General features: G+C 41.8%; 1 protein-coding gene across 3 annotated transcripts in view; it reads left to right on the top strand.

Annotated features, from left to right (window-relative positions):
• Nucleotides 1-15259, top strand: part of Senp2 (SUMO specific peptidase 2) — a 36016-nt gene that overhangs the window by 18041 nt on the left and 2716 nt on the right. For 2 of the 3 annotated variants that reach the window (XM_028779696.1, XM_028779698.1), the window contains 8 exons: nt 392-443; nt 3120-3180; nt 4980-5156; nt 6827-6973; nt 8884-9087; nt 9714-9793; nt 13150-13234; nt 14607-14702. In XM_028779696.1, the coding sequence (XP_028635529.1) occupies nt 392-443; nt 3120-3180; nt 4980-5156; nt 6827-6973; nt 8884-9087; nt 9714-9793; nt 13150-13234; nt 14607-14702 (902 nt within the window). The remainder of the gene's footprint in view (nt 1-391; nt 444-3119; nt 3181-4979; nt 5157-6826; nt 6974-8883; nt 9088-9713; nt 9794-13149; nt 13235-14606; nt 14703-15259) is intronic. The other variant, XM_028779697.1, reaches the window with a different exon arrangement.

The following is a 15259-nucleotide window of genomic DNA, read 5'->3' as shown; positions in this document are numbered from 1 at the left end:
AGTACCTGAAGTTTTATTTTTAAAATGAAATCATTTTAAGATTAAGTTGATAGCTGAAATGCCTGTATAGTAGTATATTTTGTGAAACTAAAATTAATTTACTTCTTTACTTTTCATAAGGAAGTAACTTCCTTATATTACCTTCCTTATATTTCTCCAATAACTGTTCACTGAATGACTTTAGCTTATTAAATGAACTGCTGTCAGTTGTGCTCGGGATTTAAGGAAGAAAAAATTACATATATTTTAGGTGCTTGTATATGAGGCAGCCAGTAGCTTTTTAACTTACATTAGCATTGATGCAAGCAAATGTGCTGGTACTTGGAATCTGTGGGTTGGAATTCAAGCCTGTGATTAGTTAGTAAAGGATCTTTTCTTTCCATCCCTACAGATAGAGTTGTTGAAACAAGAGGACCTCTCTGTTCAGTGAGAAGTGAAAAGAGGTACATGGCTCATTTAATTCTAAGATTTCATTTAGAGTTAAGTCTCCTCACTTTGTAAATTACATTATGAATAACCATGAGGAACTGTGAGTTTCCTTGGTCTGGCGGCTAGTCAGCAATCAGGAGTAGGTGAATAGTTCTTCAGTCAGACCCTTCCAGGCTGCTCCTCATCCCTCAGGCGGCAGGGCTTGGGCAAGTAGGTACTTCTAAAGAGTATGTGGCCACTGCCTTGAACATAGGAATGGTGAAGCCTGGTCTGCTTTCCTTGGGTTTTGGGGAGGTTATTACTTTATAGCAGACTTGCCAGCTGTGACCAAGAGTCCAGATCTGGTCCGTCTGACTATGTTTGTTAAGGAAACCACATAGGTAGAGAAGTTGTGAATGAAGCTACAAGCATTTGTACGCTTGGTGTCCACAGAGTCCAGAGAGGATGTCAGATCCCCTAGAACTGGAGCTAGCGCTACAGAAGGTTGTAAGCTGTCATGTGGATGCTGGGAACTTTGCAGAGTAGCAAGTACTCTTCAAAAAGACTTGTCAGAGATTTCATGCAACAATTAGCTCTGAAACCCCATATAAATGCAAATGATACACTTCTGTTTATACAGTGGCACAGGGTAAATAGTCCATCCCCAGAGTGACTAATGGGGTACTGAGAAAGGAGAATGAGACCAAAGCAAGATCACAGCTCAGCAGAGACAACACATGTGGGAAATTTTAAGATCTGAGGTAGCAGGTTGTGAGCTTAGCCACCCTTGGCCTTGCTTGCATTTGAGGTTCCATGATCACAAGTGTGTGTGTTATGCATGGCTTTCCTCCAACTCCTCAGAGTCTGCATTGACACGGAGGCTTTACTGTTGCCCTCCCAACCTCCTCATAGCGAGGCTGACCCTGTTACACATTGCCTAGTCTCCAGGCCCTTGGAAATCAGGTGAACACCTCCATGACCCTTTAACTGCTACATATTGTATGCCTGCAAAAAACAGTCCCATATGGACAAAAGCCTGACAAAAGCTCTTGCCTCTGAGGGTTTAGGTTGATAACCTACCCATAGGCAACTTTCTGCAAGGAGGGTACCTTTGTTCTCGTGGCTCTCTTCAAGATGAATTTACAGGGCTGGCAAGATGGCTCCAATGCTTGTCACCAAAGACCTGAGTTTGAGTCCCAGAACTTGCATGATAGAGAAAACCAACTTCCTGAGGTTGCCCTCTGATTTATACTTGTGTATCACAAAACATTTGCTGCCCCTCAAATAAGTGTAAGATTACAGGCAAACAAATGAACAATGGGCTCCGGAAACAATAACGCAATGAGTTGGCAGTTTTATGCTCTGAAGCCCGTGGCCAGTTCCTTACTCTAAGAAAGAATACCTAAGGGTTTCTTCAGTCAAGGGTGCTGGGGTGAGCCCTAGCAGTGCTAGTCATTGTTGTTAATTGCGTCACCTTGTCCATTGTTTTCAGTGTGTTGGTTTCAAATCCCTTTGCTCTTCATTTTCCTTCCAAGTCTTCCTATACGATTGGCTAAACCGCCTTTCAAGTTCCTTTATCGCTTCAGTTAGTTAACTGCTTCCCCACCTCTTTTAAGGGAATGGGGGCGGGGGAGGGATATGTGTGTTTGCATGTGGAAGTCGGAGGTAGAGACAGTAGATGTCTTCCTCAGAGAGACTGAACCTGGAATTGGTTTGCGTAAACTGGCTGGCGAGCAAGCCTCAGCCTACAGTACGAATGTGCTATTGCACACAGCTTTTACATGGATACTGGACCAAACTCGGTATTTTAACAACTCATCTGCCTCCTCAGCCCCCTTTTCCCAGTCTTTTGAGAGGATTTTACTCTGTAAGTAAGAGTGAACTGTACTCCTGATCCTCCCTCCTCTGCCCACTGAGTGCAGAGTTTACAGGCATAGACCACCTCTTCCTGCATGCCATCCTCTTTTAAGATGCTCTCAGGTAAGGCTTCAGGTTGCAGAGAAAATGGAGCCTTTTTTACCTAGTAGTATCATTGCCCTGTCTGAACCTAACAAGTACTGTCTAGTGACTGTGTTTCTCCTCACATTCTGGTCTTCTCAGCACCTGTCAGAACCTCCCATTAAGTTCTCCCATTACAGCCTTCTAGAGTGTCTCTCTTTAATCTAGATCTGATGTCTTCCCCCATAGTCTTCCTCAGACTAGTTCCAACGCTGTAAGAGCCACAGAGAGGATGGTCACAACAGCAACCCCACTTTTTTAGCATTTGTTTTTCATGTTAGTTCCGTTCTATTGCTGCTAAAATGCCTGACACAAACAACGTAAGGGAGGAAGGGTTTATTTTAGCTCACAGTTTTAGAGAAGTCACTCTGTCATGCTGAGAAAAGCATTAGAATGATATGGTTTGTTTATGCCAGGCCAGGAAGCAGAGACAGAGCAGTGCCAGCACTCTCAAGACCATTTTTGTTTAGAGATTAATAAATCGTAATTTTAAAATAATAAAAAAAAAGGTTTGAGACAGTCTCATTTAGCCCAGGCTAGCCCCAAACTCATTATGTAACCTTGAACTGCTTGTCTTCCTGTCTCTGCTTCCCTGGGTTCTGGGATTACAGATGTGCGCCACTATCATCAGTTTAATAAATGTTACTTATGAAACTAATATGTACCACATTAAACAGCAGAACTCTGTAAATCTGTAATGGTTTCCTCCCCAGGTATTCAAAAGGAAAAGCTGATACAGAGAAGGTGGTGGGACTCCGATTTGAAAAGGAAGGTGTAAGTAGAAGCCCTTGGTAAATGGTAGATTTGCCTTGTCACTGGACTGACATTTTGATGCCACAGGAAACAAGGAAGTGTAGCCCTGGCTATCCTAAAACTAGCTCTGTAGACGAGGCTGGCCTCGAATTCATAGACGTCTACCTCCCAAGTACTCAGACTAAAGGTGTGTGCCACCACTACCCAGTCTACTTTTAATGTAAGTATTAGAATCAGTGTTTCAGTTTCTCTGTAGGCATGTTCAGGTTTTTAATAATAAGGTTATTTTGTTAAACATTTAATATCTGGCAGAAATCAATCTCAATTCATCTCAGTCCCCACCCCCCCATGGTCTTACTATGCAGCCTTGCTATATAGACTAGACTGGCCTCAAACTTGTGGAGATCCACCTGCCTCAGCCTCCTGATTAATTAATTAACCCTCTGCTGGGATTACAGATGTGTACCACCACACCCCGTACAGAAATATATTTCTTAATTAAATGCAACTGAAACTTTGTTACTTACATTTTATTTACATAGAATTACAAAGGTGGTCTTAAAACATCCCCTTATCTAATGTTCTCTGTTTCCAGTGATTCCAGATGGACTCTTTTGTGTTTAATTATCATTTATTGTCCATTTTGTCAAAACAGAATGCTCATAATCTTAGCACTCAGGGAGGACCAAATCTAGACAGTTAAGCCAGTCTAGATTTTATGGAAGAAGCTTTTACATTTGTAGTCATCTTACAGTGAGGGAGAGCTAGTCTTTTTATAAAATGAGGAAGGAGTGGATGGGAACTACCATGCAGTCAGAAAGAATGAAGGAAGCTCACTGGTGTCTTGAGACTGTAGCTCTACTCCAAAGTTCTGTTTCTAAATCAATTTCCTAACAAACTTGTAAGGTATCGGTTTTGTATCTGCAGGCAAGTGCTTTACCACCAAGCTCCATTCCTTGTCCTCATCTCCGGTCCTTGTAGAGGCTTTCACTATGTATGCATGATTTAATTAGTGGCCATTGGTGATAACTACCTGTTCAGTGTATTTCCTACAGTACTTTGTTTTCTACAGTATACACATGAAATAGAGGAGTAGACTGTAGTTCAGTGCTAGAGTGTTTGTCTAGCATGTTAAAGGTCTTAGGCTCCAACCCCTATACAGAAAAAAGAATGAATAATAAAAGCAGCTTTAACTAACACAGGATGACTTTGACTAAGACTCCTCTGTGTGATGTTCTGTACGCCATGCCGTGTACCTTTCTAAACTTTACAAACATGTTTTAACTACATTTTAGAATGGGATAGGAACTGAAAATGGTTTTCTTGCTAGTTCCAGAGGAATGGTGTTTGTTTGTAACTCATTGCGCTGTGGGCCTGTGTTTAACTCTGAAGCTTATGTTCACCTTTACCAGGGCAGGCAGGCTGAGTCTGTTTCACCATCAGGACAGCTGCTAAATCTTAGTCATTGTCTCTCTTCAAGTTAATGCCAGACTTTTACATCTTTTTAAAAAAAATTATAAACCTTAAAAAAAAGTTACAAACAAAAACTGACTGGACCCAAAGTCTGCATGTCAGTGGGCTGTGCCGGAGAGAAGCTACTTGGAATGGAAGCCATGGTGTGTCACATGGGGTCTTAACTTTCACTGTCCAGAATATCTTTATGCATGTATTCACCATCCAATGTTGAATTCCATGGTGGAGTTAAAACTAGAGAACAATTAGCTTCTTCCCTAACTTCTTCAGTGTTTTATATTCTGTGCAAACTGTTGCATTATATGTACAAAATCAAGCATTGTCAATGTTGAAATTCTTTTGGTCAGACAAGAGGACACCAAATGGAGCCTGATCTGTCAGAAGAAGTGTCTGCTCGCCTTCGCCTGGGCAGTGGAAGCAATGGCTTACTCAGAAGGAAAATATCAGTGCTTGAGGCAAAGGAGAAGAACTTCTCAAGCAAAGAGAAGGACAGAAGAACAGAAGATCTCTTTGAACTTACAGAGGTACAGTTCTTTGTGTGGGTCGGAGTTAGATAGCTATTTCAGACTAGCCACAGCTCCTCTAAATGTAAGTGCAGCTTTGTTTTGAGAAATTTCTCCAGATAAGGAATATATTAAGTTTAAAAACACAAAAGAAAGCCGGGCGGTGGTGGCGCATGCCTTTAATCCCAGCACTTGGGAGGCAGAGACAGGTGGATTTCTGAGTTCGGGGCCAGCCTGGTCTACAGAGTGAGTTCTAGGACAGCCAGGACTACACAGAGAAACCCTGTCTCGAAAAACTAAAAAAAAAGAAAGAAAAAGAAAAAAAAGAAAACCTCCAGGTCTGCTTATGTTGTTTCTATTGGTCATTCAGGTCTGTGTGAGGGTGGCCTGATGGAACAAGTACAGTTGGTTTTGGCTGGGTTTTTTTTTTGTTGTTTTGTTTTGTTTTGTTTTGTTTTTGGTTGTTGGTTGGTTGGTTGATTTTAGTTTTTCAGTTTTTTTCTGTTTTTGAAACTGGGTATAAGTGGTTATTTAGCCCAGGTTGGTCTAACATTCATGAGATCCTCTTGCCGTGAGCCTCATAGAAGTTAAAATTCTTATTTTAAAATTGATTCTTTAATCCCAGCACTTGGGAGGCAGAGGCAGGCGGATTTCTGAGTTCGAGAGTTTGAGGCTAGCCTGGTCTACAGAGTGAGTTCCAGGACCCCCAGGGCTACACAGAGAAACCCTGTCTCGAAAAACCAAACCAAAAATAAATAAATAAATAAATAAATAAATAAATAAATGGGATTCTTCATACTGAATCAAGAACCCTGTTATCCTGGTGTGTGTGGAGGGTTCTCACTTAGCATAGATGTCTCCAATGCTTACAGTACACTGCACATGAAGTTCTTGTAGCTTCCTTTGCCCTGCCATGATAACATGACCTGACACAAAGTGTCTTAGGGGAAAGAGCTTCCTGCAGCTCACATTTCCAGGTGTGAGGTCTATGTTTCAGCTGGGCACATCACATCCATGCAAGGGTGCATGACCACTTACTTGCTCAGACTCAGGCTCTGCTGGGTCCCCTACATCAGTTGGTTAATTAAGACAAACTCCACAGGTGTATCTACAGGGCAACCAGATTAGATAATCCCTACTTGTAATTCTTGTAATTCTGGGTCCTGTCGAGATGAACACAAAGGCTAACCATGTCAGGTAGAGAGATCAAGCCATAAGATAACAAACTTGTGTGCAAAGGAGAAAAACAATAATGGAAATAATTTTGATTGGGTTCATAAGCTAAATATACATCTAGCTGCATAAATCTTTAAAATAATTCAAGGAGATAGCCATTATTAAGACTGGTTTGGTTTTCGTTTTTGTCCTCATTTTAGTTTTTTGAGACAGGGTTTCTTGTGTAGGTTTCTTAGTTTCTCCTGGCTGTTCTAGAATTCACTGAAGACCAGACTGGCCTTGAACTCAAGAGATCCGCCTGCCTCTGCCTCCCAAGTGCTGGGATCAAAGGCGTGCGCCACCACCATCCAACTTATTAAGACTGTTTTACAGTTGTAAATTTGAATGTTCTTACACTGAGGTTTCGTAGATGTTGAATAGTGGTTTTTCTCAAAGATCATCAGGTATTGCTGAGATGAAAGGCTTTTTTCAGCCTGAGTCTTTCCATACCTGATAGCGGTTCTATGCTAATGTAGCATCGTCTAATTCAGGACATGGAAAAGGAAATCAGTAATGCCCTGGGCCACGGCCCACCAGATGAGATTTTGAGCAGCGCTTTCAAGTTGCGAATCACCCGAGGAGATATCCAGACCTTAAAGAACTATCACTGGCTCAATGATGAGGTCAGTCTTCTTCCTTTCCTGCTCTGCCTGTCACTCTGCTTAGTGTCTCTGTCTGTAATCAGTGACCTCTGCCTGCTGGGAAGGGCTTTGGGAAAGTAACTTCAATTTCTGTTTTTGCTGGGAAATGGACCAAGGGTCTTCCATGTTCAACAATCAAGTTCTCTCTCTGTTCTGAGCTATGTCCTCATCCTCTTTTTTTTTTCCCCTTTAGCTTTTTATTTTGAGACAAATTTCCCGCCGGGCAGTGGTGGCACACGCCTTTAATCCCAGCACTTGGGAGGCAGAGGCAGGCGGGTTTTTTAGTTCGAGGCCAGCCTGGTCTACAGAGTGAGTTCCAGGACAGCTAGGGCTACACAGAGAAACCCTGTCTCAAAAAACCAAAAAAAAAAAAAGAGAGAGAGAGAGAGACAAGTTTCCACTAACTTGTCCAGGCTGGCCTATCTTACATAGCTCAGACGGGCCCTGACCCCTGTTGTGATCCTCCTCACTCACCTCATCCTCCTAAGTAACAAACAACTACCCCAGGTGTTGTTTGTTTTGTTGTTCTTCCATACCAGAGATTGAACGGAAGATCTTGTGCAAACACTGTCCCTGTGGGGTGTGCATCCCCTGACTAGTAATTTTCAAAGCAAAGCATAGCATTAAAAATTCATTGTGATGGGTGTGGTGGCACATGCTTTAAAAATATCAAGAGAACTCAGGAGGCAAAGGCAGGCAGACCTCTGTTCATAGTACATACTGAATTCCAGGCCAGCCAGTGCTACGTAGTGAGACACCTCCCCAGTCCCCAACCGACTACAGATGGCTACAGAGCCTGTAGCTTCCCTGTCTCATGTTGGTACAGCAATGGGAAGTGGTGCTGAGCCCTCACACAGGAAGGGAAAAGGACCACGGTGTTCTCTCCTTCAGCTTCTCTTGGTGCTAGCCTCCTCTGTGGGGGTGGGGTGCTCATGAGGGTCCTTGCCCACTGTTCTCATGCTGAGGAGTAGGTCCTTTATAAGGATCTTAGAGCAAGGACAAAAGATGGTGCTACAGTTAAGAGTGCTTGCTCTTCACGGGATCCTTGCTTGCTTCCCAGCCTGGGACTGCAGCTCCAGAGGATCTATGCCTGCACGTGAACCTGTACTCATGTGCATAGACCCACATATATACACATAATTAAAAATAAGTCTTAGAGTGTTTGATTGATGTGTGTGTTTAAGCCATAGCAAGAGATAACTATAAATAGTCACCCCATTTGTTACCTGTACCATACATATTCTACAAAAGCTAGCTTAGTTACTACGACTGCTTCAGTTGGCTCTTTAACCAACTCTTCTGTCTTTGAATTTTCTCCCATTTGCTCCCTGTCCCTATGTCACCAGCCTAGTTACAAGAAAATACTGTCATTTGTAAATATAAGTATAAATATGCTTATTATAAAGCTTTTGAAAAACACTTTATATTTGAAAATTTTTGAAGAAATTATTGCTCAAAAGTTCCATAAATATTTTGGCATTTCTCCTTCTGGGAAGTATGTCCAAATTGAGGTATATTTTAGATGTAGTCCTATAGTTAACAGTGCATTTTTCTGCATAACACTTGCATATGGCTTTTCATTATTGCATAGAACTGTCATTCACATGCTTCAAAATTTTAGTCATATGACTTGCTGGCTTCTGTTAGGGAGGTGGTCTGTACTGGGAATTGGATCCAGGGTCTTGCATGAACTAGGCAAGCATGCTGCTGAGGAGTTCAGCTCATGGTCCTTCATCCTTCTTTGCCTGGCTCATTTGTACTGAACAGTTGTTTCATGAACTTCTTGCATGAACTGCTTTATCCCTAAGCATCTCACTTTCCGATTCATATAGGAATTTAATTTTGTAATGTATTTGTCATGTTCCACATTATAGTCTTTTGATATTTTACAGGTCATTAATTTTTATATGAATCTTTTAGTGGAAAGGAGTAAAAAGCAAGGCTATCCAGCACTTCACGCATTCAGTACATTCTTCTATCCTAAGTTAAAATCTGGAGGTTACCAAGCAGTGAAAAGATGGACCAAAGGGGTGAATCTCTTCGAACAAGAACTTGTTCTGGTACCTATTCATCGGAAGGTACATTGGAGCCTGGTGGTGAGTTAAGAGGAGTCCCTGTTGGAGTTTGGATTTAGACTTCTCCTCCTCTTCTTTTCTCCTTCCCCTTCTGTCCCCCTTTCCTCTGTCCCCAGCTCTTTTCCTTCTCTCCTTTATTATTCTGGGGATCAACCCCTGAGACGTTTTTTCTCTACAACGAAGCCTGCTCTCACTTGCAGTGAGTGAAAGGCAAACTCCACAATGTCCTCTCTCAGTGTGAGGGTGTGGAAAAGTGCAGGGGGGAGGAGAGGTGGATCCAATACTAGAAAGATTACTAATACTTGGTGAGAAATTTCTAGGCCTTTGTATAAAAATTAGAACCTGTTCTATTAATCTCACGACATCTATGATATTTTATCACAGCTAAAGTTTCTAAGTCTGTTTCATGTATTGCTACATGTGTTAAACATTTAAAGATGCTTTTATTTTTAGAAATAAAATCTTGCTGCTATTAATGTTTACAGTGTTTCTGACATGGTATGGTATACACGCCTCTGATCCTAGTTCTTAGGAGGCAGAGAGGAAGATGTGGAATTCAAGGCTAGGTTGGGCTACATTGTAAGACTGTAAGACTCAGTAAAATAAAACAAACGTCTGTCTAAGGATTTTGCCTTTTCCCATTATAGGTGATGGACCTAAGAAAAAAGTGTCTTAAATATCTGGATTCTATGGGACAGAAAGGCCACAGGATCTGTGAGATTCTTCTGTAAGTAAAGTCTGAAAATCTCACTCTGTTCTGTTATTCCTCTATTGGATAATCTCTTGTATTTATGGAATTGTGTTTATGGATCATGGAAAACAAATCTGCAGGTGTTTCAGGGTAAGGCACATCCTCTAGAATCATGGTTGAAATTAGATTTCCTTGGAATTGGTATTCTGAGTGTCCTGAAAAATTATTAGCCAAGGAATCTTGGCCTATAATCCTGATGCCAACTCATGCCTGTGTTTTCTGACGGTGGGGCTCATTTCATAAAACTCAGGGACATTTTTAAAGTGTGTGGTTTATGCAGGAAAATATTCCAAATACAGTAGTCCTCAGTATGTGAAGTATATATTCCACATTAGTATCTACAACCACTGGCATTTAGCGCCAACCTGTGTGGACTGTGCTCTATCCCAAAGTAGGAAGGGAATCTGTCTTATGTGTGTCCACACTCGCCTTTGCATTGTTATTTTTGCCTTTTGGGCCCATTATTAGTAATTGTTATTTGGACATAGTATTCTGCTGTCATGATAGTGGGTCTGACAGTCAGCAGGGCAAACAAGTATAGATGGGTGGTGTAGAGCAGGGCTTCTTCCCTTTTCACCTGAAAACCTCCTATGTCTCCCTATGTACATAAGCACATAAAATAGTGTATAAACATTGTCTAATGAAAAGTGGGTCCTGGCCGGGCGCTGGTGGCGCACGCCTTTAATCCCAGCACTTGGGAGGCATAGGCCAGCCTGGTCTACAGAGTGAGTTCCAGGACAGCCTGGGCTATACAGAGAAACCCTGTCTTGAAACCCCCCCCCCCCAAAAAAAAAAGAAAAAAAGAAAAAGAAAAGTGGGTCCTGGGAATTGAACTTAAGTGGTCAGGGTTGGCAGAAGCACCTTTACCAGCTGAACCATCTTTCTGACCCCAAACAGCAATTTTATTGTTTTACTTTTTGTTTTCTTGATACAGGGATTCTTTGTGTAACAGAGCCCAAGCCCTGGCTGTCCGGACTTGCTGTGTAGACAAAGCTGGCCTCGAACTCACAGAGATCCACCTACCTCTGCCTTCCCTAGTACTGGGATCAAAGATGTGCACCACCACACCCAGCTCCAAACTGCAATTATTAAAATCAGACATTTTAACATAATATAGTCTAGAGCTATTATCTAGAGGTATATTCATTTGATACTTTCATGCTAAAGAAAATAGTAAAAATTTGTTTTCTCTAATTAGACAAATTTGTTTCTTTTTTCTTTCTTTTTTTTGGGGGGGGGTTAGTTTTTCAAGACAGGATTTCTCTGTGTAGCCCTGGCTGTCCTGGAACTCACTCTGTAGACCAGGCTGTCCTTGAACTCACAGAGATCTGGCTGCCTCTGCCTCCCAAGTGTTGGGACTAAAGGCGACAAATTTGTTTCTGTGGAGCAGAAAACTGTATAGTTCTGTGGTTCATAATGTACAATAGTCTCCAGTCTGAGGTGAGGTGACTCGGTAGCATTGGTGGGTGGGCACTCACGGTGCAGAGAACATGTGCTGTGTATTCAGAACCAAGGCTACGGTGAAGCAGCCACTGCTGCCTCATTCATTCACCTGGCAACATACATTTGATTCTGGCTATTGAACATTAAAACCTTCTGCTGTTGTCATAGCTTTGTGGCTGCCATCTTTAGTCACGTGGACCCGTGTCATGGTGACTTTCATGCTAAGTATTCCTGCCTTGCTTGATTTCCTGTCCTGACTTCTTTGAATGATGGACTATGATATGGAAGTTTAAGCCAGATAAACCCTTTCTTCCCTCGGTCATTTTTGGTCATCATGTTTCATCACATCAATGATAATCCTAAGACACTGTCTCAAACCTTTGGCAACTGCAGCAACTGCAGCTTCTGCTTTTAACTTTAGTAAGGATGAACAGATGTGTTACATCAGCTTACAAAGACCTGTTACTGAGAGTTCCGTTGTCTTAGAGGTGTAACTCCCTCTCCCCAGGTTGGACCATTTACTAGAAGAAGGTCACATACCCAAAAGTTTATTGGTAGCAAAATGGACAAGCTGGTTTTGTTTGTTTTAATAAAAGTGGATACAGAGTTGGGAGGGCAGGGAGAAGGGGGAGGAGTTGGGGGACAGACATGAATATGGTCAAAATACATGTACAAAATTCTCAACTAATAAAAAAAAGAAGCTAACAATTCATTTTTCTTTTTCTTAAATATTTTAGTGTAGCTCTTTTATGGTTATCTTAGACAAAAAGTTTAAGAGAAGAAATATTTAATAGGAGATACTAAATTCTTTACTAAGAGTTTACTTGTTCTTATAATAGAGAATTAAATTTTTCTTGAAAAACAAGCAAACAAATATTTTCCCCCTAATCCAAGCTTCTTTAGAACCTTTAACATGAAGTAGTGTTGTGTTTTGTCAGGGTTGTTTTTAATATCTATAAAGATGTCCATGAGATGTCTGTCCTTGAGTCCATTCATGTAATTTAGAACATTGAGTTACACATGTTGAACCTTTCCTGCATCTCTGATCAAATTGCCTGGACAACTTAGTCACCATGAATGGTCTTTTTGGTGTGTTCTTGACTTCAGTTTGCAAGTATTTTGTCTTGTGCTTAAATTTATCAGGGAAGTTAGTTAATCTCCTCTATCCCCACCTCGTGTCTTTATCTGCCTTTGACTTGGAAGTGTTTCTTCCTTTGCTTTCTTCTTATGGAATAGCTTGAAAAGCCTGGGATTCGTGATGAATTCTTCAGTTGTATTAGAGAGATGGTAGAGAAACTAAAAACTTCCAGTGTCTGTTGTCAGGGTTTTGCTTTTTTGTTTTGTTTTGTTTTTTCAAGACAGGGTTTCTCTGTGTAGCTCTGGCTGTCCTGGAACTCACTCTGTAGACCAGGCTAGCCTCGAACTCAGAAATCCACCTGCCTCTGCCTCCCAAGTGCTGGGATTAAAGGCATGTGGTACCACTGCCCGGCATCTTTTTTTTTTTTTTTTTTTTTCCCCAAGATTTATTTTATGTATTCACCATTGCTCTCTTCAGACACACCAGAAGAGGGCATCAGATCCCATTACAGATGGTTGGGAGCCACCATGTGGTTGCTTGGAATTGAACTCTGGACCTCTGGAAGAACAGTCAGTGCTCTTAACCTCTGTGCTATCTCTCTAGCCCAAGTATGATATCTTTTAACATGTATATTTTTTACTATCAGGAAAGGAAAACCTAAAAAGTAAAAGTTACATTTCTAAAAAGACAAATAGATCCAGATTTGAGAATGACATCCCTTCTAAATATCACAAAGTCCTTTTTATAATCACAGTGGATGGTTTCCTGGGCCTTCATTGATACATTCATTTTTTGTTCTTGTTTTCTTTAGTCATTATTTGCAGGATGAAAGCAAGACCAAAAGAAATACAGATCTCAATCTCCTAGAGTGGACCCACTACAGCATGAAGCCGCAGGTGAGTGATGCTGGGCTGTCTCACTGCTCAGACTGAACACCTTCCCTCCTCTTTCTTCCTTCACACCCTTTCCTAAAGTCTACTACTGTGTGGTGTGCGTGTGAGACCCCAGTACATGTATGTGTGGTGGACATGCTCCCTTCCCTTTCCCAATTGTAAATGCATTTGGGAACCAAAGGGAAGCTGTTGTCATCCAGTGTGAGATTCAGCAGTGGAGTAAGCCTTCCCGTATTCTTGTTCTCTTATATCCCTTATGTCTAATAGCCAAGACTGGGATGATACAGGCCTGGGCACACAGCTTATTCCATATAGGTTTATCTTCTAACGTTCCTAATTGTGTTTCTGCCTCAAGGACAGGACTAACCCTCAAGGCATGATCTTAGTTGATTACAACCTCTTTTTTCTCTCTTTTTTTTTTCTTTCTTTTCTTTAATTTTTGTTGTTGTTGTTTTTGTTTTTCAAGACAGGGTTTTTCTGTGTAGCCCTGGCTGTCCTGGAACTCACTCTGTAGACCAGGCTGGCCTCGAACTCAGAAATCCGCCTGCCTCTGCCTCCCAAGTGCTGGGATTAAAGGTGTGCGCCACCGCCACCATCACCCGGTGAGATGGCTTTCTCATTTCACTTGAAACTGTAGGGATTCTTAGCAGCAGGCACTTGTCCTGCTTCTTAAGAGTATGTAATTTCTGCAGTATTGAAGTAGATTCCTGTGTTTCATATCTTTCTGATTGACCCTTTCTTAATCCCTTTTTAAAGTTGGTAATACTTTTGAAATGTCAATAGTAATTTTTAATTAATTAGTTATTTTACCTACAGACTGCAGTTCCCCCCCCCTTCTTCCAGTAGTCTTTCCCTCCTACTCACCCCACTCCATCCACCTGTCCTCCCTTTCTCTTTAGAAAAGGGGGTGCCTCCCATGGATTCCACCAGCCTTGGTATCAAGAGCATCTCCTCATACTGAGGCTAGGCAAGGCAGCCCAGTAGTAGGAAAGGGTCCCAAGGGCAGGGAACAGAGTCAGAGACAGCCCTGCTCTGCTGTCAGGAGTCACACAGGAATAGTCACTAATATTCTTGGAATAAAGCAGATGTCGATTCTCTTCTCAGCCCTCACCATGTGTGGTGGGTTTGTTCTGCTTTTTAGCAGAGCTCTCACCTCTTTCTCTGTGAGATGTTTCTGTGGGTCTCACGCACTGTACCATAGTTAGGGTTTTATACCACAAAGAGTAAGAGCAGTTGTGCTTGTGTGTGCTCTGTTTGTGCAACAGCAGATTTATCGACCTTTATCATGCTGCTTTCCACAGTCTGTTTAGAAAGAAACTAAGGATGTCTATAATGATATTTTACCTCTTCTTCTTTTCTGTTTGTTTGGTTTTAGGAGATTCCTCAACAGTTGAATGGGAGTGACTGTGGAATGTTTACTTGTAAATATGCAGATTATATTTCTAGGGACAAACCTATCACATTTACTCAGGTGAGTCCAGGCTGCTTCTTGTGCACTAGTTGGTACTGCACTTTGGCAGTGCCTGGTACACTTCAGGCTCTTCAAGTGAACAGTACTGTTGCTAAGAACCTTGGGTAAGGCCCACTCTAGCCAGAAGCAGTGTCCTGCGTGCTCTGTTGTAGCACGTATTCTCGGGTTTGTCCTGCTTCTAATGACCAGTGGGATAAGTTGCTTGTCCTTGAACTCCATTTTTGATTGGTTCATGTGTGTTACTGTTACTTTTAGCTAGAAAGAGGCGTGTGAGAATAGATGACAGCAGGGGGAAGCTGGGCCTGTGAGGACTCACCGAGTCCAAGATGGAAGCAGGAATGAATGGTCTTTCCTTTCTGCAAGGTACATCAGAAACTTTTACAGTTCTGTTTGACAGTGCGCCTAATCTTTGTACAGCCAGAGTTGATTCCAGTTAAAACGATTTCTTATTCGTAGACCTTTATTTGATAGCTCCTGACTGCCAGACAAACTGCTTATTGAACAGTAGAACTAAATGCTTTGGAGGAACTGGAGGAACAGGAAGTAAACTGGTGAAT

The sequence above is a fragment of the Grammomys surdaster genome, unplaced genomic scaffold (assembly GCF_004785775.1).
Source record: "Grammomys surdaster isolate TR1022 unplaced genomic scaffold, NIH_TR_1.0 361, whole genome shotgun sequence".
Lineage (NCBI taxonomy): Eukaryota > Metazoa > Chordata > Mammalia > Rodentia > Muridae > Grammomys > Grammomys surdaster.
This window is presented reverse-complemented; position numbering and strand designations above follow the sequence as displayed.